Source organism: Malus sylvestris, chromosome 7 (assembly GCF_916048215.2).
Source record: "Malus sylvestris chromosome 7, drMalSylv7.2, whole genome shotgun sequence".
Taxonomy (NCBI): Eukaryota; Viridiplantae; Streptophyta; class Magnoliopsida; order Rosales; family Rosaceae; genus Malus; species Malus sylvestris.
This window is the reverse complement of record NC_062266.1, coordinates 28196851-28222620: the sequence shown is the minus strand read 5'-3', so window position 1 is coordinate 28222620 and position 25770 is coordinate 28196851. Positions and strand designations below refer to the sequence as shown.

The following is a 25770-nucleotide window of genomic DNA, read 5'->3' as shown; positions in this document are numbered from 1 at the left end:
CTTAAATGCCTATAAAAGGCTAATAATCCCACCAGAAAAAGGGAGAGAAAAGGGAGGTAGGAGATCATTCTATATTTTATAAGCATTCTAAACAAATACTGACTTGGGCGTCAGAGTGTTTTCTTGCAGGTCCCCCCACTCTCATTGTTGACAAGCGAAGATGGTGTCCAAGGCTTCTCAACGTGTTCAAAATTACTTATTGGTAGAGAATTGGAGTACCTGAAATTTTTCGCTCCAACAATAAGCAGTGTCGGATCCAGGATTCTAATATCAGATGGTCGTAAGCATAATCAGATACTTTATGGAATGTGGAATGTGGAACATGGAGAAATAGAAGGAAAATGGGACTTGGAGCCCAAGACTTAAATGCCTATAAAAGGCTAATAATCCCACCAGAAAAAGGGAGAGAAAAGGGAGGTAGGAGATCATTCTATATTTTATAAGCATTCTAAACAAATACTGACTTGGGCGTCAGAGTGTTTTCTTGCAGGTCCCCCCACTCTCATTGTTGACAAGCGAAGATGGTGTCCAAGGCTTCTCAACGTGTTCAAAATTACTTATTGGTAGAGAATTGGAGTACCTGAAATTTTTCGCTCCAACAATAAGCAGTGTCGGATCCAGGATTCTAATATCAGATGGTCGTAAGCATAATCAGATACTTCATGGAATGTGGAATGTGGAATGTGGAACATGGAGAAATAGAAGGAAAATGGGACTTGGAGCCCAAGACTTAAATGCCTATAAAAGGCTAATAATCCCACCAGAAAAAGGGAGAGAAAAGGGAGGTAGGAGATCATTCTATATTTTATAAGCATTCTAAACAAATACTGACTTGGGCGTCAGAGTGTTTTCTTGCAGGTCCCCCCACTCTCATTGTTGACAAGCGAAGATGGTGTCCAAGGCTTCTCAACGTGTTCAAAATTACTTATTGGTAGAGAATTGGAGTACCTGAAATTTTTCGCTCCAACAATAAGCAGTGTCGGATCCAGGATTCTAATATCAGATGGTCGTAACCAAGATATGTTAAGCGCTAGTCGACCGGTAGGCTGAGACCTAGCACCTATTCGTCTAAATGGGGCCTATGGGAATTTAAGTAAATTTATTATATATCATATAAGTAAGTGTCTATTTACACTTAAAAAAAAAAAAAAAAAACTATACTTGTATTGAGAGTTTGGTATGAGATGAAAGTTCAAGTGAATATGATTTTGTAGTATTTTACAAAATATTTTTAAAGATCGTTTGAATTTATATTGAGTTTAAAAAAAATAACGATGTCAAAAGTATGATATGAAAAGTATTGGATGAGTAATAAACCATCTCTTTAATATTTGATTGAATTTAATGGTATGAGATGAAAGTTCAAGTGCTTACGAGTTTCTAGTACTTTACGAAATATTTTCAGAGATCGTTTGAATTTATAGTGAGTTTAAAACAAATAACGGTGTCAAAATTATGATATGAAAAGTATTGGATGAGTAATACACCATCTATTTATTAATTAAATGCTAGGCACAACTTGATTGGACAACAATTAAAAAAATGAAGCGAGAAGGTCTTTCTTTTTTGTTGGAACCAATGTCCAAGAACAACAGAGCCATGGTGGTCTTCTCTGTGTTGCTCTCCCTATGAAATTAGATATTTCTTCTTGGTTCAGAGCTTTTGTTTCACAACATATGCACGCCTAGACAGTTGAGTGGTCCTTGGAGGTTCTCACATGCGCTTGTTTAGACTTTCGAGTGGTCCCGGGACCACCCGAGTCCATGAATAGTCCACCCTTGTACATGAGTGTGTAGAGAGAGAATAGTGTGAGTGATAGGAAACCCTAATGGAGCTTTTCTGTGGGCTACAAACATATACCCTAAGGCCATCTCCAATTGAGAGATCTAAAGGGCCAAAATTTGGCCTGAATTACACAAAATTCATCTTTAACTGAAAGCTTGGCTAAAATTTAATGGAGCCCATTAGGTTAAAACATGACCAAAGGGCTATCGGGCTAGCCGAGCTTTGCCTTATGCCCAGCCCGTTCGCTGGGGCCCAGCAGCAACAGCTGCCTGCAGATCCAATGGTTGGGCTCGAAAGAATCTGACCTTCTCCGTCTTCTTCCCTGCCTTCCCAGCAACCCAAGAATCTTTCTCTCCTCTTCTTCTCCAAACGGTAAAATTTGAGCAGCAAATTATCACAGTATCAAAAATTAGAACCAAAAAGGGTGAAAGAAAACAGTAGATTCAGTACCAAGATTAAGAACCCAGGTGAATAGGGGCAGCTAATTCCTGGTCTTTGCGGTGGTTTGCGACGGAGCTTTTCTGGGTTTCAGGCAAAGTCCTAATTCTTGACATAATTTCGTCGATTTGCGGTGGCAAAAACCCACGAGGGAAATCATGCTTTTCTGTTCAGAGTCGGATTTAGCTTTGATTACTTAATCAGAAAAAAGTTCAAGATACAGACCGCATATTATAGGTATTTTAATTGAAAGAGATGCGCAGCTCTTAGAAATAAATTATAGACTGTAAATCAGGACCGCTTTTTAAAAAATATGATTCTACTTAATTTTTACTATCTTGGCTTATTTTAATTCATTTTCTCTTCTATTCACCTTAAAAAATCATGTTCCGAGAACCTTATTTTCATATGATTTAAGTAGTACTTAATAAATTTAAAGAGTAAACTTAAAACCAATAAATGATTAAGAGACTATACATCGGAGATGACTTAAGTCCACATTGAGAATGAGCTTAAATTTTAGGGTTTTTGTCACAAATGATCACTGAGATTGATCAAACTCATCATTTTAGTCCCGCACTTTAAAAAACAATCAATGTTGTCATTGACATTCACTACCGCACATCAATTTGGTCATTCCATTAAGATTTCGTCAACTATTCTGTTAGTTTGTATGTGGGATCCATAAATCAAATGAAATGGTGAAACGTGGATAACACAAAATAAGAATTTTTATCGCAAATTGTCCCTGACATTGATCTTTGAGTTTTAAAAATCGATAAATTTGACCCCTAACTTTCAATACTGCATGTTAATTGAATCCTTTCATTAAAGTATCGTCATTATTTTTTGTCCCACTAATCCAATCATATGACATTATGTTGATTAGCTACAAGAAACTATTTTTTTAAGATTTAAAACTAAAAGTAAAATAAAAAACTAATAACCAAAGCTAAAAGAAAAAAAGTCATCGTCGCCTTCATCAGGGTATGCTTAAAAAAAAAAAAAAAGGAAGGCACTGTAGACATCGAAATTTCGGTAAATAAATGTTGACCGATAAATCAAAGTTTCAACGCTCATGTATTACATAAATTTTACACATAGCGTATGTCTAAACAAAAAATCGAAATAAGTTGGAAAAGTCATCAAACAGGACACATGTCAACACCTGACAGAAACGACTTATTTCTTCTGGAATATTATATTCAAAATTAGGCCTTGGAAATTTCTATAAATAGAAGGCTAATTCATTCATTTAGGGGGAACCAAAAAATCGTTAAGTAAGCTCTGAAGCTCTGAAACTCCGAAGCACTCAAGCATCCAGGTTCCCGAAGAATCAAGAAAGCTCTCTTCGTTCTTCGTTCTTCGTTCATCGTTCATCCTAAGATTAAGCCCAAACGGCCCTTTGGATCAACAATCATCCACCAATTCAAGATCAAGCCCCGACGACCCTTGAAGAAAGTGTTATTCGTTCATCGTTCTTCCAAGATCAAGCCCCGACGGTCCTTGGATCAACAATTCACCAATTCAAGATCAAGCCCCAAAGGCCCTTGAAGAACTTCTACCAATTCAAGATCAAGCCCCCGACGGTCCTTGGATCAACAATCACCAACTCAAGATCAAGCCCCGACGGCTCTTGAAGAAAGCGTTCTTCGTTCTTAGTTCATCGTTCTTCCAAGATCAAGCCCCGACGGCCCTTGGATCAACAACATCAACAAATCCACACATCCAACCGTTCTTCAAGATCAAGCCCAAAAGCCCTTGAAGATCCGTTCATCACCGTTATTCAAGATCAAGCCTTAACGGCCCTTGAAGAAACATTCATCCTCAAGATCAAGCCCCAACGGCTCCTTGAAGATCCGCTCAAATCCACCTTCAAAGATCAAGCCCACGGCCCCTTGAAGAAACTTCCAACAGTTCATCCAAGATCAAACCTCGACGGCCCTTGGATCAACGAAACATCCACAAATCAATACTTTACGGAGATCGAATCAGAGGATCAAAATAGAGAGAGATTGTAACCCAAAATCATCAAATACAAATATTTGTTTGTGCACGTTATTCTTGTCTCTTTCGTTTCAGGAAAATTTCGTGTTCACAGGCACCATGACACCACGAAAGCACTTGGCCTCCTGAATTCACTCATCATTCTTTCTAGTTGGAGTAAATTGTAGTAATGATCCATCAACTTTAATCAAATTAGAGCAATGGTCTCTCCTCAACTAAAAACTCATTACCATTGGTTTCTCAACTCATCAAAATGTGTGGCTCTGGTCATTTTTGTCAACTTCGTCAGAATTTTGTCAAAATAAGTTATGTTTGAAGGACCATGGCTACAATTGGGGTCCCTCAACTCATCAAAACATGTAGCTACAGTTGTTTTCGTCAACTTTTTCAGAATTTTGTCAACTTCGTCAGAATTTTGTCAAAATAAGTTATGTTTGAAGGACCATGGCTACAATTGGGGTCCCTCAACTTATCAACACATGTAGCTACAGTTGTTTTCGTCAACTTTGTCAGAATTTTATTAAAATGAGTTAAGTTGGAAGGACCATTGCTACAATTGAGTTAAAGTTGAGGGACCATTGCTACAATTGAGTTAAAGTTGAGGGACCATTGCTCCAATTAGGTTAAAACTAAGGGACCATTTCTCCAGTTGGATTAAGATTGAGGAACCAATGGTAATGGATTTTTAGTTGAAAGATCATAGTTGCACATTTTGATGAGTTGAGAGACCAATGGTAATGGATTTTTAGTTGAGAGACCCTTGCTCCGATTGAGATAAAGTTAAGGGATCTTTGCTACAATTTACTCTTCTAGTTGGTTATGATCTTATCAAAATTTGAATTGAATTTGGATTCAATTTTATTGAATTTAGATTTAATTTTTTTTTTCCAATTGGGGGTTGTGGGATGCAAGAAAAATGTTAGGCCGAATACTCATTCGTTGGATCACTCTTAAAAAAAAGAAGTAGTTTCTTATAGCTAATCCACGTGGAGCCATATGATTGGATTAGTGGGTCCACATCAGCACACAAACGAAAAATATTGATGAAATTTTAACGGCATGACTAACTTGTTGTGCGATAGTGAAAGTCAGGGACCAAATTTATTGATTTTTGAAACTCAGTGACCAAAATGAGGAGTTGGATCAATGTCAGAGATCATTTGCGATAAAAACCTTATTTTGTGTAATCCATGTGTTACCATTTCAGTAGTTTCATGGGTCCCACATACATAACAGAATAGTTGACGGAATCTTAACGGAATGACCAAATTAATATGCAATAGTGAATGTCATGGACAACATTAATTGATTTTGAAATAAAGGGACCAAAATAATGAATTTGATAAATCTCAGAGATCATTTATGATAAAAACTTTAAATTTTATGGGCAAGACTTGTGAAGGGTCGTTTACTTTACACTGACTCTCCGAATTCCACGCGTTCTTTCCCTCGTGAAAAGCTGTTCATCCGTTGTTCTGTTTGTAACTTTCTACAACGCCATCTTTTTCTTTTTCTTCTTCTCTTCTCCTCTCCTCTGTTTCCACAAACTTCAATGCAAAAACAACAAAACCCAACGTTCAAAAAAATCCTCTATTTTGTTAGTCACCATTCTTTTCGCCATTGTTTTATGATTACCCACTTTCCGTTTTTTTCTCTGGAAAATCACATTGGAAAGAAAACGTAGGTAAAAGAAAATGCTATCTGATCAGCGGTTTTCTTATCCCTTTTGTCAAAACAAGAGAATTGGTTAATTTTTTTGGTTTTATGATTGCTAATGGCTTTTTGTTTGGTGGATTTTGGATCTCGGCAGGTGTGGGGTGCTGTGTGTGTGAGGAGTAGAACTTATGGCGTACAAGGTGGATCACAAATATGATTATCTCTTCAAGATTGTATTGATTGGAGATTCAGGTGTCGGAAAATCGAACATTCTTTCGAGGTTTACGAGGAATGAGTTTTCTTTGGAGTCTAAGTCCACCATTGGAGTTGAATTTGCAACTAGGACATTGCAGGTTGGTTTTGTTTGGAAAATATTGATCATTTGCAATTTTCCTGCTTCTAGCTTTTCTGTTTTTTAATTTTTGTTTGAATTGAAACAATGGTGAAAGAATACATTATTTATAGAATTGTAGGAAATCCTTATATTGTCTCCTGAAAGTTGTTTCAATTTCTCGACGCAAAGTTTCACGTAGTACAAAAACCTTTGTGTCCATCCGATAACCATTTCGGTTTTTACTAATTTGTTTTTGTGGTTCTTCTTACTAAACAATGGATTGAGTTTTAGTACCCTTGGTGCATATCAACTTTAACTATTTGTTTATAGCTTGTGGATGTTTAGGGTATAGTACCAGTGTTGCCCTGCGTTATCATCCAGTTTACGTCCGTGCCATGGACAATCTAGATAGAACACTGCCATTCTGCAGAATATTGTTTGGTGACATTTGGATCTAAAATCTACCCAACCTTACCGTGTTACAATACCAACTTAGCCGATTTCAAGATATAATTGAGTTGTTAGAGGCAGAGCACTGCACAAGGCTTCTCTTGTTGTGAGGCTAAGCCTACATTTTTCTCTTTAGTGTAGATAATATTCTTTGTTAAAAAAAAAAAGAAAACTTAGTTCAATTAATTGGCATTGAAGTTTATCTGTGTGACGATTACACCACCATGCAGGTAGACTTTACCAAACACGTTAATTACCATTGTCTCAAGCTATGTTGTATTTTTCACAATACTCACTATGAAAAGGTATATTCTATAGCTTTGTTCTATTTCGTATGAAAAATTAGTGACTAGTTTATTGTTTTTAGGTTTTTTTAATGGATTTTTTGTATAATCAATTTATTAGACTATTAAATTGCTGAAAAAAAGTTCTCTCTAATTGGTATAAAATCAGATTATTTTCCTCAAAAAAAAAAACGACTAGGTAGCAATACTTTATCCTTATTTTTTTTGTAATATAAGCCCGTTGATGTATAAATTAATTGCATGTATTTTAATATTTCATATTTTTCCTTGATGAGGTTGCTTTCTTCACAATCAAGAAACTTTAGGTGCTTCAGTGAATAACTTAGATTTTTTTTTTTTTTTTATGCAGAGACAAAAGTTCTACAATTGTTTGTGTGTATACTGTATAGATTAAATTTTTTGTTTGTTAAAATCGTGTAACATTTTTAATGTAAATAATATTAATAGTCTATGATAATTTTTTTTAACAGTTTCTAATCACGCGGATAACAATTTTTAGTTGAACCTATACTAAAACTCAAGCAAAAAACACTGTTCACCAGTAGTAAACGGGCGAAAATGCCCTCTGAATGCTTTTTTATGTGCCATTTTTTGCGTCTTTTTCACAATAAAAAGGCGTTTTTGCCCTTGCCATCCACCTGGTGGAAAAGCGTTGCTCACCAGAATTAAATTAAAGATATTGCCCTGTCAAACAGCTTTCCTGCTCCGTTCTTTCTCCTCTTTACACGTAAGATTACCTATTTGTCCATGCTTGCCTCAAGCCTCTCTTGCATCTTCTCGATTTTTCCTTCAGTTTCTTCTTTCTCACAAATCTGTGCTTCTGCCGCTGTTGAACTCGCTCTCGAATCTTGTGCTTTTTCTCTCACAAAATACCGACATAGGAGACTTTTTTTTTTGTTTCTTTGGGGATTTTATTTGCAGCTTCCATATTCATTGAAACCCAGATTCCTTAACATTTTTTCAAAACTTGCAACTTCGGTTTCGACCGTTTTATCCCGATTTCACAATCGTCAACACAAAATCTTGAGGATATTGGCCTCTGTTTCCACCTCCGACCCCGGAGTTGGGCTCGCTCACGAAGAGCTGTCTGCGTCTATGCTTTCGAAGGTATGGCCTTCACCAATCCCATGTTTTAGTTTGTTTCTGATTCTTTTTAGTTTTGGATTTGTAATTTTTGTTTGTTGAGTGAGAAGCTTCAACTTTTAGCTCAGAGTTTGAAGCCTCAAAGTTTCCACTTTATGAGTCAAGTTATACTGGGCCCGAGTCACCTTTATCAACTGCCTCTTTATAGAAGGATAAAAGTCATTCTCTGGTAACTAGATTATTGAATATATCAGAATTTAAGTCCTAATTAGTGCATTCACTGATGATAATTGAAAAAGGTTAATCCTTTGTGTTTCAGGAATGCAATGTTAGTTCTCCTACTATCAACCTCTACCGACTGTTTCTCATCAATGGTGCAACCATTTGACCCAGAGGGAATCTTAAGGTTGATTTCTGCATTGGTCTAATCCTAACTCTATTTCCATCTCTCTCTCTCTCTCTCTCTCTCTCTCTCTCTCTCTCTCTCTCTCTCTCTCTCATACATACACTCTATCATTGTCAAAGCGTCATCGTTACCAATTATTCAAAGTTGGTCTTCGGTTCATTTTATTAGAAAATTTCCAATTCTCTTATGGCTGCTGTTTCATGTTTTGTAGGATTGCATTTTGGGCACATGCTTTTGCATTTTAAGGTCTGAAACTTCTTGCTGATAACTCTAATTGTTTGCACTCTAGAAAATTCTTCATTTGATTCAATTGAGTTTTTAATTTCACTTTTTTATTGTTGCTGTGAATTGCTTTTCCAGGCTAAAATCCATCTTCCATTTTTCCCTGGTTTTTTCTTCTCCGCACCTAACAATATTATTCTCTTTATGTTTGGGTGAAATTCTAAAAATTATTGTATTTTTGTATGAAGTTTGATGCTTTGGATTGCGGAAATGGGGCTGAATTGATTGTGATATTAATTTGCACAGAAAGATTGAAAGCTTTGTTTTTATGCTTTCAAGCTTGGTTTTTAAGAGGTTCTTGGGCACGAAATTTATTTTAGTTCCCATCCCCTTGGCTGTTTGCAAAGCAAAACATAGATGATTCATGTATTTTTTAAGTTTTTATATTGGGATGCAGGTGCTTTCGGAAATATAAGAATTTGTGTGTTTGTTGATATGAAAAAAAAAAAAAAGAGGACGGTCTCAGTTGTTTGTGAGGCGTATATCCCCTCATCAGTCTGTTCGCGTCAGGAATTTCCGTCGGGGACGTTTCTTGGCCGACGAGCGCACAACTTCCCAGGAGGTTGGCGCCGGTTGAGGGCTGCTGTCGGGCTTCTGCTTCACTGTCGGACTTTGTCGGGCAAGGCTCGTCGGGCACTGCTTATTGGGCAAGGCTGGAAGAGAAAGACAACGTTAACTTTGAGATGTGCCTTTGTGGGGCCTTAGGGAGAGATAAGGAAAGGAGTTTTACAAAGAGAAATCGATACTACAGCAAGGTTGAACAGGGTAGCAGAGCTATTACAAGGGTTTGAGTGAAGGCTTGTCCCGAGAGGGATGAAGGCTTGGGCTGACTACAGCTTCGTTCTGAAGGCAAATCTGGCTTTGAGCAGAGTTTGTGCTTGCATTTGTTTGTTTGTTTGAGTGTCCTTAATCCTGATTTCTCTTTCTTCTTTTATAGACAACTCAGCTTGGCCTCTTGTAGCAGTAGCCTTGCCCGAATGCAACTTGAGAGGCAGTGACTCATCAGCTATATTAATTGTTCTGCCATTATAAAGTACTTTATGGGCTGTATAGCTGGTCAGTCTATACCACTTGACTTTTGGGTAGGTGAGCAAGTGGTCTTCATGAGCTGCACCAAGTCAGAAAAGCCCTTTTTCTGCTTTTTGGGCTTTGGCGGGCTTAGGCCGACTCTCCTTTCGGCAACCCTTTGGGCTAGCCCCTTTCTTGAGCCCAAAGTTCAAGTTTTGATCCAAACACAGTCTTCCCTAAATGAAATTTGTTTAAGGCTGTTTGATAGTCGTTTATAATTTATATGTAAAGTGGTTAATATAAAGATGCATGTATTTTATCAGGATTTTATTTGATGCTTTCATAACATAAACAATTACTAATTAACATTTTTTCCCTCCGATTTCATCAATTTGCTTCTGATTCATGTTGTTACATACATTGGATAACTTCCAAATTAACCACGTGAAGAGAATGACTTTTCAAGCTTCGCAAGTTAATTAAGGGCCTTAATCACTATATAAGGCTTTTCTATTTCTAATGCTTATTATTATGCTCCAAGATTTCCTCTTATCAAGAAAATTTTACTAATTGCAATTGTTAAATATTATTAGGGTGAGTAATGGATCATTGATTTGAAATCAGCTCTTCATGTAAGCAGTTTATCCACTTATTCATCTCAAATTCTTCTTCTTTGTAGATTGTTCTGATACCTACTCTTATTTTTTTTCATTGACACAACTCTTTCATTTCTTCTTTTTCATCATACTCTGAACTTACATTCCGTTTTCAGCTGTGAATTCTGAGGACGAGCTATACACAAGAAGGGATTATTAATGGGTTTTGGATGTGATATAAGTTGACATGTTTTGATGAACTTGAAGTTTTCAGTGATGTGTTTTTATAGAATTACAGATTTGAGTAATGAGTTTTTTCAATGGTGTTTTTTTTTTTAACATTTATGATGCTATTTGTAAAATTTAGTTAGAAATTTTTTTAACAACTATAATATCATTTGATTTCAATTCGTAATTACTTCTTTTGTTAAATTTAAGCTTGATACTGTCAGCAGATCCTTATACTTTATGTCCAAATATATATACAATGATGTATATGTGTTGTTTTTATAATATTGCTCAACATTTTGTGTGTTGAGAGTAGAGTACACTGTTCACAATGGCAAAACAGGGGACATCTTCTACTTCATTTGGGAAGAAGAGGTTAGTTCGATTGTGATTGCTTTTTTTATTTGGTTAGATTCGAAGTTGGTTGGCTTGCATCTAAGTTAGTTGTTTCCTTGCACAGGTTGAAGTCACTGGTTTTATTAATGCTAGTGACTGAAATGAACTTGAGTTCATGTTAAAATGATGTCATAATTTTCATTATGGTGAGAACTGAGAACCTTTTTTTTTTTTTTTTTTTAATCTATACCGTTTTTGAATTCAAGAAATTGAATTACTTTTCTATAACTTTTTTGTGATCATTCATTGATAATTTGTTAATTGTTTTAATATAATGAGGTAGGATATTTTACTTTCTAAGCTCCATTTTTGATTTTCAATAATTGCTTGATTTCATATTGTCAAATAGTTTATGAATTTTCATATTAAGTGCATCAATATGTAGTTGTAGTTTAATTAGATGTTACCTTGGAAACATAATTTTTTTACACAATTTTTAATCCCGCAACAATGCTCAGGTAGAACTTTCTAGTTTGTACTATAAGGCAGCCGGTAGCTCTACAAGCAAATAACCGCTTGCAACCTTTTCTTAGTGCATAACATGTGCAATTGCCTTCAATGAAAAACTAGAGAATGATCCGACCCAGCTTAGGTACTTCGACCATGATGACAATTGAAAAACTAGAGAGCCAGTAACCAGTTGAAGATATGTTGCGAAATAAGGCAATTTTTACTTCATGCAATTTTTGGTTATAGGGAATGACGGTACAAAAGCATATTAACTGTGGTATCAATTTCATGTCTAACTTTCTTCAACATATACTGCTTTTGAAAAGAAGAAAAACCTCCTGACCTACATCACATGCCATGCATCCATATTGACCTTTATATACATCCACAAGTCAAGAAACAAGCATATTAGTCGGCATGCTCAAACAAGTGAGAGTGGGAAGTCAGAAAATGCAGCTTTCTAATATTCCTAGCTCTCCCACCACTGGTCACTCGATCGATTGTTGTTCTTGGCATAATTTGCATGGTAGGTAGGGCTTGTATTGTCCATACGTATATTGATCGATGCATGATCATGTGCCAACATCTGGAACAAGTGGGTGGGTAAAGATATTTATGCCACCGATTCATGATGCTACTCTGATATTTTTCGTGTGTATACGTAGTTGTTTGCAAATGTCCCCACCGAAGTTTTTCGGTCTTTTGTTTTTAATCAGGAAGGTTCCGACTAAAGTCTCGTTGATAACTTGATTTAGTGATAGCTACCTGTATAAACGGGCAACGAGGGATGGGGCCTTCAATCAAGTAATCAACATAGGAGAAAATCCATATTTCCCATGCAGACCAAAAAAGAGAACTATAAAATATCCTTAAATGGGTACATTTCAAATTTCTTATTCATGCAATTGCTTATTAAAGCTTCATGCAATTGCTTATTCATGCATCATACATTATTACACATACCTTGTTCTCAAAACACAAAATACACAACAATGGGGCTCCTCACTTGGAATTTACCATCATCCCACACTAGAGAACCAGAGACTATGGTTTTTTCAATCAACCCTTTCACCGTGACTTGAAACGATTGTTTCTGCCCGAGAGATGTGAACTTTAGAATGCTTGGATTGACTTTGATTTCAAGTCCTGGTGGTGCACTCACTTTAGCTTTATATGTGGACTTTGGTGATCCAACATTTGTGACGGTCCTATTGAAAATGCCATTGACGGATTTAGGGTTCGAGGTGGAAAGTGCAACAGAAGGATAGTTTAGATGATCACTGAGTGTTCCATGACTAGATTGTGATGATGAGCAGCTATAGCTATCCCCGGTAAGAGCTTTCAATAATCTGGTACTATAGCCTTGTGCACACAAAAAATTTACGTAATCGATTTCAGCAGCGTCGTATACCAAACCAGGATACGGAGCCCTACTAGGATTTATTAGGCCAGCACCGTACGCGAATTCGGCTTCAGGGTTAAGATTTGCACTCATAGGTTTGGCTGCAAAATCGTTACAAATTAATCAAACATATAAATCTTAGGTGATACAATGTACATCATGGACAAAATCTAATTATATGTAGGGTCTCTCTCACAAGACTTGGTCACATGATCTCTGATAATAATTGGTCACACAACTCATCAAATATGTGAGAGAACGGTTGTATTATAATGGGTACATTTATGAAAATGCATCTATACCAGTAGTCGTAAGAGCTGACAGGATAGCAGCAGGTGACCAATTGGGGTGAAATGATTTGACGTATGCAGCCACGCCCGCAGCATGTGGGCATGCCATTGATGTCCCCGAGATTATATTGTATGAAGTTACCCTGTCATCACCTTCAAAACCTGAAATTGGGGCAATTGGAGACCATGCTGCTAGAATGGAAACTCCAGGAGAAGCGATATCTGGCTGCAACATATAGGAGAAAACAGGGAGGAAAATTAAGACCCCTCAATATTCATGATTCGGTTTGTTCATTTTTTAAGTCAGCATTCACACACCTACGGGGCCTTGAAGTTACCTTGAGAATGTTAGGAGTGTTTGGATTTGGACCCCTTGATGAGAATGAAGGTACGTATGGGGCCAGTGCATCCCTACCCTCAGTACTTTTCCAAATTGTTGCTGTTGGGTTCCTACGAATCATTACAGGGATTCAGGATTTATTAGCAATAACATAATAAGGGGTCTTTTGATTTATGTTAGTTTCGCACATTAGCAATATTTTAAATCAATCTCGCACTATCATTCTCAAATATTGATACCTGGTTGAGTTTATGTAATGGGTAATTTCGTTACCAACATGGAACCAAACGGAAGCTGCTGGTACAGGAACAGGATCGATTACATCTGCTGCATTTCGGCTTGTCAAAACATAACCAGATGCGCCTGCCTCTACAGCCCCATCCCCAGTAGGCCCATCGCAAAGAACAATTTTATCCTTCACCAGTTTTTGGTCTAACGTGCTGCCTATTATGCAAAACCTGTTCCATATATATCCATGTTATTAGCACCTGGTTAGACTTACGCTAGACTACCGTGGTTCTTCAATATAAATGGTATATATGTAAGAATATGAGTATGAGATAGAGAAGTTTTAGGACCGGTTATAGGTATTCAATTTGGATAGAAAGTCCTATTGATGAAAGGAATGCTGATCCTTGACTGAAAAGGATTGGTTAGCATCAGGAAACAAGTGTTTGTTTCCGATGAGGATTTTGATAGGAAATCCTGATCTATTTTGGTGAAGTCTATATGTATATATATAGTGACCTTTCTTCTCACAGAACTAACGCTCATATTGGACCATAACCTATCTATGAGTCGAGCTCTTGACAATCTGCAAGAGAAGAGAAGGATCACTGAAAGTTTGCTGCAATGGCTACGAGTTCTGGTGCAGCTGCAGGTATGTTTTCCTTTCTGGTTATTTATGTGCACATAACTGGGTTGGTTTCCTTTTGTTTGTGGTTCATGTTTTGGTCTTGGTGTTTGTTTGTTTACAAGTTATTACAATATATACTCTCAAAATGCGTACACATACCTGGAAATTTCCCCATCGAAACCTGCTGCCCTATCTGGAACGTCTGCAGCATATACTATGGGGTAGAATTTACCCTTGAGTTCAAATGTGTTTGTTACTATTCCCTACCAATTAAGGAAGCAAAAACAAATCATAATCAACTCTCATGTTAATCACTTCTAGTATTTTGGTGCATCTTCAGCATATATATATATATATATTGTTGATTCTCCATAAGTGATTATATATTGCCCAACCAGGATCACTGCCAAACAAAGCCCTAAATGAGCAAAGGTTAGATTCTGTATCAATTACCTCATAAATTTTGTGGTTTCCCAATTGAACCTTGGTATCAAAGTGGCGATCTATGGTGCTAGCAGCTACAGCAAGAGACCATGGTGCAAAGTTTGTAATAGTTTTCAGGTTTGGACCTTCATTACCAGCAGACGCGGAAGTGAATATTCCTTTTCTTAAAGCGTGAAAAGCTCCAATGTCAATGGAATTTCTGAAATAATCTAACGGTTTAAACCCCCCAATGGAGACAGAGAGTATGTCAACACCGTCAGCTATGGCATCATCGAATGCCGCTAGAATATCAGCATCCGGGCACCCGTCTGACCAACAAACTTTGTACACCGCAATGCGTGCTGATGGCACCCCTCCTCTTGCTGTCCCCAACCCTAAACCATACAGACTTGCCTTGCTAACTAAGTTCCCTGCTGCTGTTGATGCAGTGTGGGTTCCATGGCCTTCCGTGTCCCTCGGAGACATGACATCACTGCTATTTTGGGGGGAGGGTTGACTGCGGTAATACCGTGCTCCGATAATTTTACTGTCCAAGTGTAACAAATATGTCATTATTTTAGTCAGAGTTACAATTTGACAACATATCATATAAATTATAATCAAGTTCGCACTTTTTTTTTCTTTTTTTTTCTGTCCAAGTGTAATTAACAACAACACGTGAATTTTTATTTTTTTATTTTGACATGTGCAGTGGATGGTTGAAATAAACTGGTTTGCTTTACTTATTGCAAGTAAAATTGCCTTCGCCCTTGCATACGCCTTTCCACCTTTTGGGGGGTGGACCAAACCCGGCGTCACTGAAGCTGGCAGATTCAGGCCAAATTCCAGTGTCAATTACCCCGACAATGATATCAGTTTCAATGGCGCTTCTCTTCACCATTTCAGGAAACCCAATGAAGTCCCATGACCTTGTTGTTTGGAGCTTCTTAGTTTCACTAGGGAAAACTGACACCACACCATCCATTCCTGCATATATTTTTCAAGTCATACAATGGTCACTTTTAATGTTTATTCAAGTTGAAAAATAAAATTAAGTTGGGTTCATAAGACAACCAGCCAACTTCTGTGCTTCTTCCTCTGTTAGCTTGGCAGCAAAGCCATTGAAGGTTCTCTTGTAGCTGTGCAGAAGCAGAGATTCGTGCGCAATATTGCTGGATAAATAAACGTCAAAAATCAAAATCTTCAAAAATTTGACACTTTCAAACTCTGCCATAATTAAGCTTGAAAAACAAAGAGAAGATGTGTATGTATGAGAGACGACTAAATTAAATGGTACCCTTGTCACGAATAATGTTAATCAGTATCAATGTTTTAAAAGGCGAAGGCGTAAGTGAGGCGTGTTATGGATATAACGTTAAAAAGTAAAGATATATTTTGAGTTTTTTAGGGTCTTTTGAGGTTTTTTTAGGTCTATATACTTCATAAAAAGTATAAAAATATTTTCTTTCTGTTTATCTTTTATTTTTTTTAATATCTATAAAATAATATAAAAAACAAAAACTTAAAAAATAGAATATGCTAAAAGATATGATTTAACAGCGGTTAATAAAGTGAAAAAAATAATAAAAAAAAAAGAAAAGAAAAATCAGCCTACAAGTTGGCGTCTTCATCTTCTTCAGACTGCTATGCAACTGAAAACAAAACCCAGATTTCAATCAAATTTTTTTTTTCAGATTTCGACAACCTTTATACAAAACTGACGCCCAATCAAACGTCCTGAGGCACGCCCCGACGAAGCTATGTGAGTTTTTCGCCAACTCCCACAAAATAGAGACGGCAAGCCACCCGTCCATACTCTAAGGCCCTCCATGCGAGTATTTTAAAACACTGATCAGTATATATAATTAAGCTCACTATCATATGTGATAATTAATTAAACCTGTCATCGATGACGTTTTGTAGCATGTTTACATGAAGAGCTGATGTGGTAGTGGTGGAAACCTCTGGCTTTGGCTTGTCACCCATATACACAATATAATCCTGCAGTTAATATATCCAAGATCAGAAGATTAAATTAATAAATGAACATATTTTGAGCAGAGAAACGGAATTGTTCAAAATGCATATTTTATGAATGCCTTCCGGGTATCCTGGTGAGCAGCAGATAGAGTGATATCAACTGGCAGAGTAGATATGAGGCTGATGAGAAGGAGAAACCATGGGGTTAAAGCCATTGTAGCGAAGTTCTAGAAAGCATGTAAAAGATGGACAATCTCATCCAAGAACACCATCATGTATTTATACTCAGAGCCGGCGTTGAGGGGGAGCTCGGTTCAATAGCACAGGGCCACAAAATTTAAGAGGCCAAAATAGTTTATATCTAATCGGATATCCTATGAAATAATATTATATTATTTATATAAATAAAAAGGCTAATCAGAACCAAATAAAAGTTATAAAAATCCTAGTAGGCCCACAAGTCACAAGCTACATGAATGCCTACATATCAAATTGTAAGAAATTTTATAAAAATTATAAAATAATGATATTCCTCACAATGTTTCTCAATTCTTACTCCAAGAGTCCTGGTCCACTTCTCTCTCTCATCGAGACACCCCCTCTCCCACTTCCCATGTATCTCCCATCCTCACTACTTTTTTTTTACACAAACCATTAAACCCTAAATTCAAAATTTCCTGTCATTGAAGAAAATTGTCCAAATCACGAAGACAATTGAAGTGGTCATAGTGGTGTAGACTTCGATTAAAATAAGGTATTACTAGTTCAAGTATATTAAGTTGGAATTAGAAGATTTAGGTATTTTTATTAATAATGATATTTTTTTTCCTTTTGTACTTTTTAGGGCAAAACTCATAAAAATCAATCAAGTAATTGTCATAGCAAGAGGGGAGCAGTAAACAAAAACCACTAGATGCACATGCATTGCGAACTATCAGGTTTTATTGTATATACTTAGTATAATTTAATTATGATATTGTTTGAGATATAAAAGATGACACCTACTAAAAAATATTTATGTGGCTACTTGAAACGCCAAAGAAAAAAAAGTTGAACAATTTACTCGTCTAAAAAACGAGTTATTGATAGGTTTTTTGTTAAAGAAAAACAACCACGAAGTTCAAATTTTTTTTTAATTTTTTTTAAAGATTATCCTAAGAAGGGCCCTTTTATAAATTTGCACAGGATCCCCGAAATTTCAGAAACAACCTTGTTTATACTAAAAATGAAAAGCCATGCATTTCACGTGTTGCAATTTCTCTTTATTCTTAGGGGTATGGTTTGTGTTCCCATGATTATTTTACATAGTTTGGGGGCGTTTTGATATAAATGCCTTGTTTTTCAATTTTGGTGATTAAACATCTATTACTTTTAAGAATTTGGTTAAACATTTTTCGTACAGTTTTGGTGCTTAATTTCATTTTATTAAAAGTTCAATTTTAAACGTTCCTTTTTTTCTTTTTCTTTTTACCTTTATTTTCGTGAAATTGTTTGCTAGCCACCCTAAAAAATTTCACATTACATCTTTACTTTCGTTTTCCTTTTTACCCTATCATTCCTTACCTATGAATTTGTTATAGTTATATGCATCTCTCGTTCTGGAGATTTTAGATTTTTTATTGTTTATTATAATATTTGGTTTAGTGAATTAAATAGAAGGTTCAAAACTCATTATCACATACATAATCATAGTAAAGGTACATTTGATTGTATGATCGTTTGATTGTATTGGTACAATTGATTACCTATAATATGGGTAATTTTAGTTTTAGAAGTAAATTGTAGCAATGGTCCCTCAACTTTAATCAAATTGGAGCAATGGTCCCTCAACTAAAAATCCATTACCATTGGTTCATCAACTTATCAAAATGTATAGTTATAATCATTTTCATCAATTTCGTCAAAATTTTGTCAAAATAAGTTATGTTGGAATAACCATTTATATAATTAGGGTCCCTCAACTCATCAGAGTGTGTAATTATGGTCATTTTCGTCAACTGCATTAGATTTTTTGTCAAAATGAGTTATGTTGGAAGGACCATTACTACAATTGGGTTAAAGTTAAAGGACCATTTCTCCAGTTGAATTAAAGTTGAGGGACCAATGGTAATGGATTTTTAGTTGAGGGACCATAGCTACACATTTTGATGAGTTGAGGGACCATTGCTCCAATTGAGTTAAAGTTAAGGGACCATAACTACAATTTACTCTTTAGTTTTATGGTACATTTGTTTATTAGTTCATTTAAAATCTAAACGTACCCAAAATCAGTATGTTTATTTTCAAATGTATCATAAGTTTTAAATACATTTATATAACTATATGTAAAATTTTACCAAATTAATGAAGCTTTCTTATGGAAGTATTAATAACTTTTATTTAATGTAGCAAGAGACTAATTAAATATAATAATAGAAATAAAAAATTCTCTTTTTTTTAATGACAATAAGGAATTTTTGGTTATAGGCAAGGAAGAAAATATCGGTAATATCGGAAATATCGGTAGTCCAAAAACACGGAAATATTGATGGAAATATCAGGATAATATCGATATCGATAAAAATTACATGGAAACCACGGAAATTGTAAGAAAAACTTGGAAATTTTTATTGAAACTTTGCAGGATATTTATTTAATCAATTATCTATTAGTTTATCATAAAAAATTGGAAGGAAATGCATTGCATGATGAATTTAACATTATCAAGTTGATTATATAGCGAGCTAGCAAACATTGTGAGTCACACTCAAGATGTTTTTTTTTTCTCACACGCCACCACACACACAGACAGTCAAAGAGTGAGTCACACTCACACTCCACCACACACGCACTTCGAGACCCCCCACACCACACCACACACGCACACAGAGACTGAGCTCAGTCTCTCTCTCGATCCTTCCTTCTCTCTTCTGAGTCTTCTCCCTTCCCCCTTCTCCAGTTCTTCCACATACACACACAGACATCATCTCTCGAATCTCAATCCATCTCTCGATCTTCCTCGTCCGCGTCTCCCTTTGCTCCTCCCATCTCACCCGCCCTAAACCTAGCCGTCGACGCCACTCCATAACCGCCTTGTAAACAACCTTGTTCCATGGAGAAGCAGTGTCGTTAGTCCCAGTCGTTGAGTCGTAACTGTCGCGTCATCGCAAATCAATGGTTGTGGAGAAACTTAGCGAGGCAGCGGACACCGGATGATGGACCGGAACTCATCGTAGTCGTCGGTGAGGAGGACGACTTTGTCCCAACCGTCTTGGATTCGTGAGGAAGACGACGTTCCCAGGCTCCTACTTCTCTTCTTCTCGACATGTAATTTCATTTTTGTACAAAATTCGAATTTTCTGCATGTAATTTCATTTTTGTACTGAATTCGAATTTAAGGATTTAGGAATTAGGGATTCAGTTAATTTGCTTTGAATTCGAATTTGGGGATTTAGGGATTCAGTTAATTTGCTTTGAATTCGAATTTGGGGATTTAGGGATTCGGTTAATTTGCTCCGGTGTTTTTCTCCGATTAGCACAGTGCCAAAATATCGCGATAGTTTCGAAAATATCGCGATATTATCGATAATATCGCGATATTTTGACAAAACCATTTGGATAGTTAAAAAAAATATCGGACCATCGATTTTTTCTTCCTTGGTTATAGGGAATGACGGTACAAAAGCATATTAACTCTGGTATCAATTCCATGTCTAACTTTTCCAACATATACTGCTTTTGAAAAGAAGAAAAACCTCCTGACCTACATCACATGTCATGCATCCATATTGAACTTTGGATACATCCATAAGTCAAGAAACAAGCATATTAGTTGGTATGCTCAAACAAGTGAGAGTGGGAATTGAGAAAATGCAGCTTGCTAATATTCCTAGCTCTCCCAAGTCCCACCGCTGGTCACTCGATCGATTGTTGTTCTTGGCATAATTTGCAAGGTAGGGCATCCATTGTCCATACATATATCTATCGATGCATGATCATGTGCCAACATCTGGAACAAGTGGGTGCGTAAAGATTTTTATGCCACCGATTCATGATGCTACTCTGATATTTTTCATGTGTTTACGTAGTTATTTGCAAATGTCTCCACCGAAGTTTTTCGATCTTTTGTTTTTAATTAGGAAGGTTCTGACTAAAGTCTCGTTCATAACATGTTGGGAGGAATGATTGCTTCCGAACCAAATGCTAAAGAGAAATGTGTCTCACCAGTTGCTCGTCTTTTGGTGATGTGATAAGCCCATGAGTTCGTCTGGCCATTTTCCTTTCTTGTCCATGAGGGATTTCTTGAGGAAGTCGACGATCGTCTTGTTGGATGCTTCAACTTGCCCATTGCCTTGAAGATATCTTGGGGTGGACATGTGCTGCTTGATACCATACATTTGGAAGAACTTCGCCAAATCTTTACCCACAAATTGCGGGCCGTTGTTGGTGACGATAGACTGAGGGATGCCAAATCGGCAAATGATGTTCCTCTATATGAAGCGCTCTATGTCCGTCTGAGTTGTGGTTGTCATAGGCTTTGCTTCTACCTATTTGGTGAAGTAGTTAGTTGCCACGATCATCATGCATCTGCCCCCAGTAGCAGGTGGCATAGGTCCTACCAGGTCGATTGCCCACTACATGAATGGCCAAGGACTCGTCTGTGGGTATAGCTTGCTGGCAGGCAGTGCTGGTACCGGCTTGTAGCGTTGGCAACGGTCGTACTTTTGTACTAACTCCTTAGCATCTTGGTACATGGTAGGCTAGTAGTAGCCTGTGTTAAGAGCATTATGTGCTAAGGATCGACCTCCAGAGTGATTTCCACAAACGTCTTCGTGGATTGAGCTTAGAACCTTCAACTCATCGGGAGGCACTAGGTAGCAGAGACGTGGTTTGGTGTAGGATCTTCGGATGAAAATGTCGTTCCACATTTAGTAGTGTGCTGCCTTGATTTTGAGCTTCATAGACTCCAATCTTTCTGGGGGGAGTGTGTCGTTGACCAAGTAGTATATAATATAACTTTGCCAGTTGGGAGTTATACTAACCTGTGACACTTTGGCTGTCGGCTTCGTCTTTATGCTTGGCTTGTCTAGATATTCCACTAGAATAGAGTATTTGAGTTGGTGGTCGAGGGCAGAGCCTAAGCCGGCTAGCGCATCTGTGTGGGCATTGTCTGCCCGTAGAAATTGAGTGAGAGTGTAAGTCTAAAATGCCTCAAGCTGCTTGCATACCTTCTATAGGTACTGCGACATCCTTGGATGTTTTGCCGTGTACTCCCCAGTAGCCTGGCTGGTGATTAGCTGGGAATCGGAATGAATTGCGATTGAACCGTTTGGGGTGACAATGACCACGCCTGCCCTTGAGCCTTTGTAGTTGGATGCACCGTCGACATGACTATTTGGTTGTAGCCAGAGCATGCGCCCAAGAAGCTGAGTAGCTGGTTTCCAGAAGTCGAATATACCAATAGATCAATCCGGGGAAGCGGATAAGGATATCCTGGGCATGCTTTGTTGAGGTTGATGTAGTCTACGCAAACCCTCTATTTGCTCTTCTCTTTCTTTACGACTAGCATGATGTTAGCAAGCCATGCTGAGTGTGCTACCTCTTCAATGAATCCGACCTCCAGTAGCTTGTCAATTTATGCCTCAATGATCGCTACTCGTTCGGGTGTAAAATGTCTTCTCTTTTGGATCACCGATTTGGTAGCAGGGTTGACGTGCAGCTTGTGGTAAGCTACCTCGGGGTCGATGCTAGGCATGTTTGATGATGACCATGCAAAGATGTCTCGGTTTTCCCTAAGGAAAGCCGTGAGTTCTTCCTTCTCGGTTGGGCTTAGACGTGAGCCGATTTTAACTATCTTTTCCGGCTGCTAGGGATCAAGAATGATGTCTTCGACATCCTACTCGGATTTCCATCCTATCTTGTCTGCTTGGGCACCACATTCTTGATCCGCTTACTGTAATTGTTATTTAGTAGCCTCTTCGTCCCTTTGGACTTCGGTAGCCTCCACGGGGGTAAAGGCCTTCTTCTTTGATTCATTCAACACTTGCATAGTACATCGTCAGAGTGCGGCCTGGTTAGACTTGACGGAAGTGACGGCGTCCAACTTGATCAACCGAGGTCTCATAAGAATCCCATTGCAGGGAGATAGGTCACTTACGATCGTGAACGTCTGTTTTGAGACAACTGGCGGTGTTTTTACGTCAAGTGTGATGTGACCAATGATAGTTGAGGTGTGCCGGTTGATTCCGGTGAGTACCTCTGCTCGGCGTATGATTGTGTTTTTCAGGCTCATCTCTTGAATGACTAAGAGTTAAAGTAAGTTAATTGCATTTCCATTGTCAACCATCATTCTATCAACTATAGCATGGTCTAGTTGGACAGATACTACTAGTGCGTCATCGTGTGGGAAATTGACGCCTTCTGCATCCTGCTAGGTGAAGCCAATAATGGGTCTAGGTTGGGTGTCGATTGTTTGAACCTGTGAGACTAGTAGAGCCTGTTGGAACTTTCTTTTTTCTAGAGTTGTTGGTGGCCCCCAAGTGTTCGAATTCGACGAAGATACCATTGACTCGAATCGTCTTGGTTGACGGCTTCTCGTCATTGTCTACATTCCTTCTAGGCTGCGCAACTAGCTTGTCCAAGTATCTATCGACCTTGCCTTCTTTCACGAGCTTCTCTAGGGAGTTCTTCCAAGTGTAGCAGTCGTCGGTTGTGTGACCAAGACCTTGGTGGAATGCGCAGTATTTGGTGTGATCCAACTTAGAAGTATATCCCTTCGATTGTTTCGGCAACTTGAATAATGGCTCGTTTTTTATGTTGTGAAAGATTTGATGGATCAGAATTGAGAACTTAGAGTAGTTCTTGGTCGTCAAGCTTTCTTTGGTCATGGGTCGGTCCTTACGTTTGGCCTCCTGCTTGCTTTTGCTGGACTACTTCCCGTCCTCCTTTCTTTGAGCCACTACCGACTCTTTTCGAGGCTGCTCGGGTGCCTTGTCTGCTCGTCGAGCCTCATCCTAAAGTGCATGCTTCTCTGCCAAAGTAAAAGAGTCTGCTAGAGTTAAGTCTTATTTCATGATCATTTCTTCGAACGGTGGGTGGTCTGCTGGGAGTCATTTTTGGAAGGCTGTACTTGTTATTGAGTCGTCGTATTCGATGATATTTGCCTTCTCTGCTTTGAACCTCTTCACATAATCGCGAAGTGACTCCTTTGGGTTTTTCTTCACATTGAACAAGTGGTCGGACTTTTTCTTGATCGAGCGATAAGATGAGTAATCTTTGGTGAAAACCAAGGAAATATCATCAAAACTTCGGATAGATCTTGGTGGCAAGGTGCGAAACCACTCTTGTGCCTCGCCTTTGAAGTAGTGGCAAATATTTTGCACATAAGGGCATCGTTGTTCTGATAAAGGACCATCGCGCTTCGGTAGTGCTTCATGTGCTTCTCCGGATCTCCATCTCTTTTGAAAGATATGAAGTGTGGCATGCTAAACTTATGTGGAGGCTTTGCCTGCTCAATCTCATCCATAAAGGGTGAGCTGCTCATGTTGGTTATATCCCACTGTAGTGCTTCATCGGCCACTTTGTTGCGTTGAAAATCACACAATCTTCGTTGATGAGTCTTTTTACCTCTTTTTGGATTTGCTTTTGTTGGGGTAGCGGAGCTCTCAGCTGCCCTCGTTCTTGACCTCCTGGTCTAGGTTGCTCTTCTATGTTCTCAGCTTGTCCATGTTGTAGCGGTATTGCATGTGGTCCATTCCTAGTAGGCAGGGGAATTCTTTGCAGGCTGCCAGTTGAACTTGAGCCGAATTGAGTGACTACTTCTCTCTGTCCGCCGTGTTGCCTACTCCGATGAGATGTGGAAGCTCTTTCTTGTGGGCTTAGCAACGAATGAACGATTTGCCTGGAAGGCTGCTCATGTTGATCATCAGTGTGTGGTCCCAACCGTGAGTGTATACTTGCCTATGGGCTTAGTTGAGAGTGCACGCTCATTCACGCACTAAGGCGGGAGTATACGCTATCTCGGGGACCCAATAGGAAGTGTAAACTGCCCGAATGCTCGGTTCGTGCCTGGTTGAGTGGCTGCTTGCCGAGACGCTGTTGAAGAGGTTTCTCGTCTGCCCTTGTCCTACTTCGTGACACCTCATCTAGGGCGCATTGGATCTCGGTGTGTTGCAAGAGCTGATTCATCAAGGTCGTCTGTTGTGCAAGGGCGCTCGTCAACTCTATGACTTGTCGGGACAAGTGTTGTTCGTCATTCGAATTGGAAGAGCTTGGAAGGAATGTGCCTTATTGAGCAGTGGAAGGGTTGTAGACTTTGGGCACGAGATTTGAGTTGGAAAATGTCAAATCTGCGGAGAAATGTGGTGAGAATGCCTCCGGCTCGATGGTAGGTCCAGATGGTTGAGATAGTCTTGGGCTGACTTGGGCTGCTTGGGACACCACGGGAACAGGCTGGGCTATGAAAGCAGGATGGGCCACGGGATTGGGCTGCTCGTCGTGTGATGCACGCGGGTACGAGGCTTAGGCTCGGCTTGGCAACGTGTTGGGCTCGCATTGGGCATGAAGTGACATGGCTTGGGTTGTGGCCTTGGTGCCGTGAGCCTTGGATGGCATGGCTTGGGCCGTGGTGGTGACACTATGGACCTCACCGTGGTGGTGCTGCCGCTCCACTTATTGTCACATTTAGCCTCGTGGATCGCCGCAGTCCTATTTCTTGAATATTTTAATTTTCACTTGTTGAATTTTCTAAATTTAGTAAGAGTGTAGACTTAGCTTTTTAGAGAAAATGAGGTAGAATATATAAGGCATGACCGGTTCCCTTGGAAGAGAAGGTGACCGACCTCTTGTGTGTTTTTTGGGTGTAATTGGTAGTTTAATTGGCCATTAATAGATTAATTGGGTAATAAATCCATTAATTAGCAATTAACATAATTTAAAAGGAATTTTTTGGGGGTTACCTTGTGGAGAAGATGGATGAAATAATTTTTGAATAAATACCTATTTTGGGCACTTTTGACTTGGTTGAGGGATGATTGTCCGCTGCTCGCGCGTAGGAATCCTGATATGCCTTAAGGGT

At 38.4% G+C, this 25770-nt stretch overlaps 2 protein-coding genes and 2 long non-coding RNA genes across 11 annotated transcripts in view; 3 read left to right on the top strand and 1 right to left on the bottom strand.

Moving 5' to 3' along the window:
* LOC126629945 (uncharacterized) overlaps positions 1–12839 on the top strand; it is a 30817-nt gene extending 17978 nt beyond the window's left edge. Inside the window, exon 2 of the long non-coding RNA XR_007625896.1 lies at positions 12669–12839. This is a non-coding gene — a long non-coding RNA (uncharacterized LOC126629945). The remainder of the gene's footprint in view (positions 1–12668) is intronic.
* Positions 5732–11096, top strand: LOC126629943 (ras-related protein Rab11C-like). The gene is made up of 4 exons (XM_050300117.1): positions 5732–5914; positions 6041–6239; positions 10895–10953; positions 11039–11096. Exons 2-4 carry the CDS (start codon positions 6075–6077, stop codon positions 11094–11096), a joined length of 282 nt encoding a protein of 93 aa, XP_050156074.1. The 5' UTR covers positions 5732–5914; positions 6041–6074.
* Positions 8205–8891, top strand: LOC126629947 (uncharacterized). Its single transcript, XR_007625900.1, has 3 exons — positions 8205–8287; positions 8378–8464; positions 8676–8891. It is a non-coding gene; the product is annotated as an uncharacterized LOC126629947 (long non-coding RNA).
* LOC126629937 (cucumisin-like) overlaps positions 12282–25770 on the bottom strand; it is a 58017-nt gene continuing 44528 nt past the window's right edge. The window contains exons 1-10 of one of the 8 annotated variants that reach the window (XM_050300093.1): positions 16835–17023; positions 16636–16736; positions 15810–15907; positions 15479–15722; positions 14766–15282; positions 14472–14575; positions 13696–13914; positions 13455–13566; positions 13129–13342; positions 12282–12927 (exon numbers count right to left, since the gene is read on the bottom strand). In XM_050300093.1, coding sequence (XP_050156050.1) covers positions 12395–12927; positions 13129–13342; positions 13455–13566; positions 13696–13914; positions 14472–14575; positions 14766–15282; positions 15479–15722; positions 15810–15907; positions 16636–16736; positions 16835–16930 — 2238 coding nt within the window. In that variant the 5' untranslated portion in view covers positions 16931–17023 and the 3' untranslated portion in view covers positions 12282–12394. The other 7 variants (XM_050300101.1, XM_050300094.1, XM_050300100.1 and 4 more) reach the window with 7 other exon arrangements.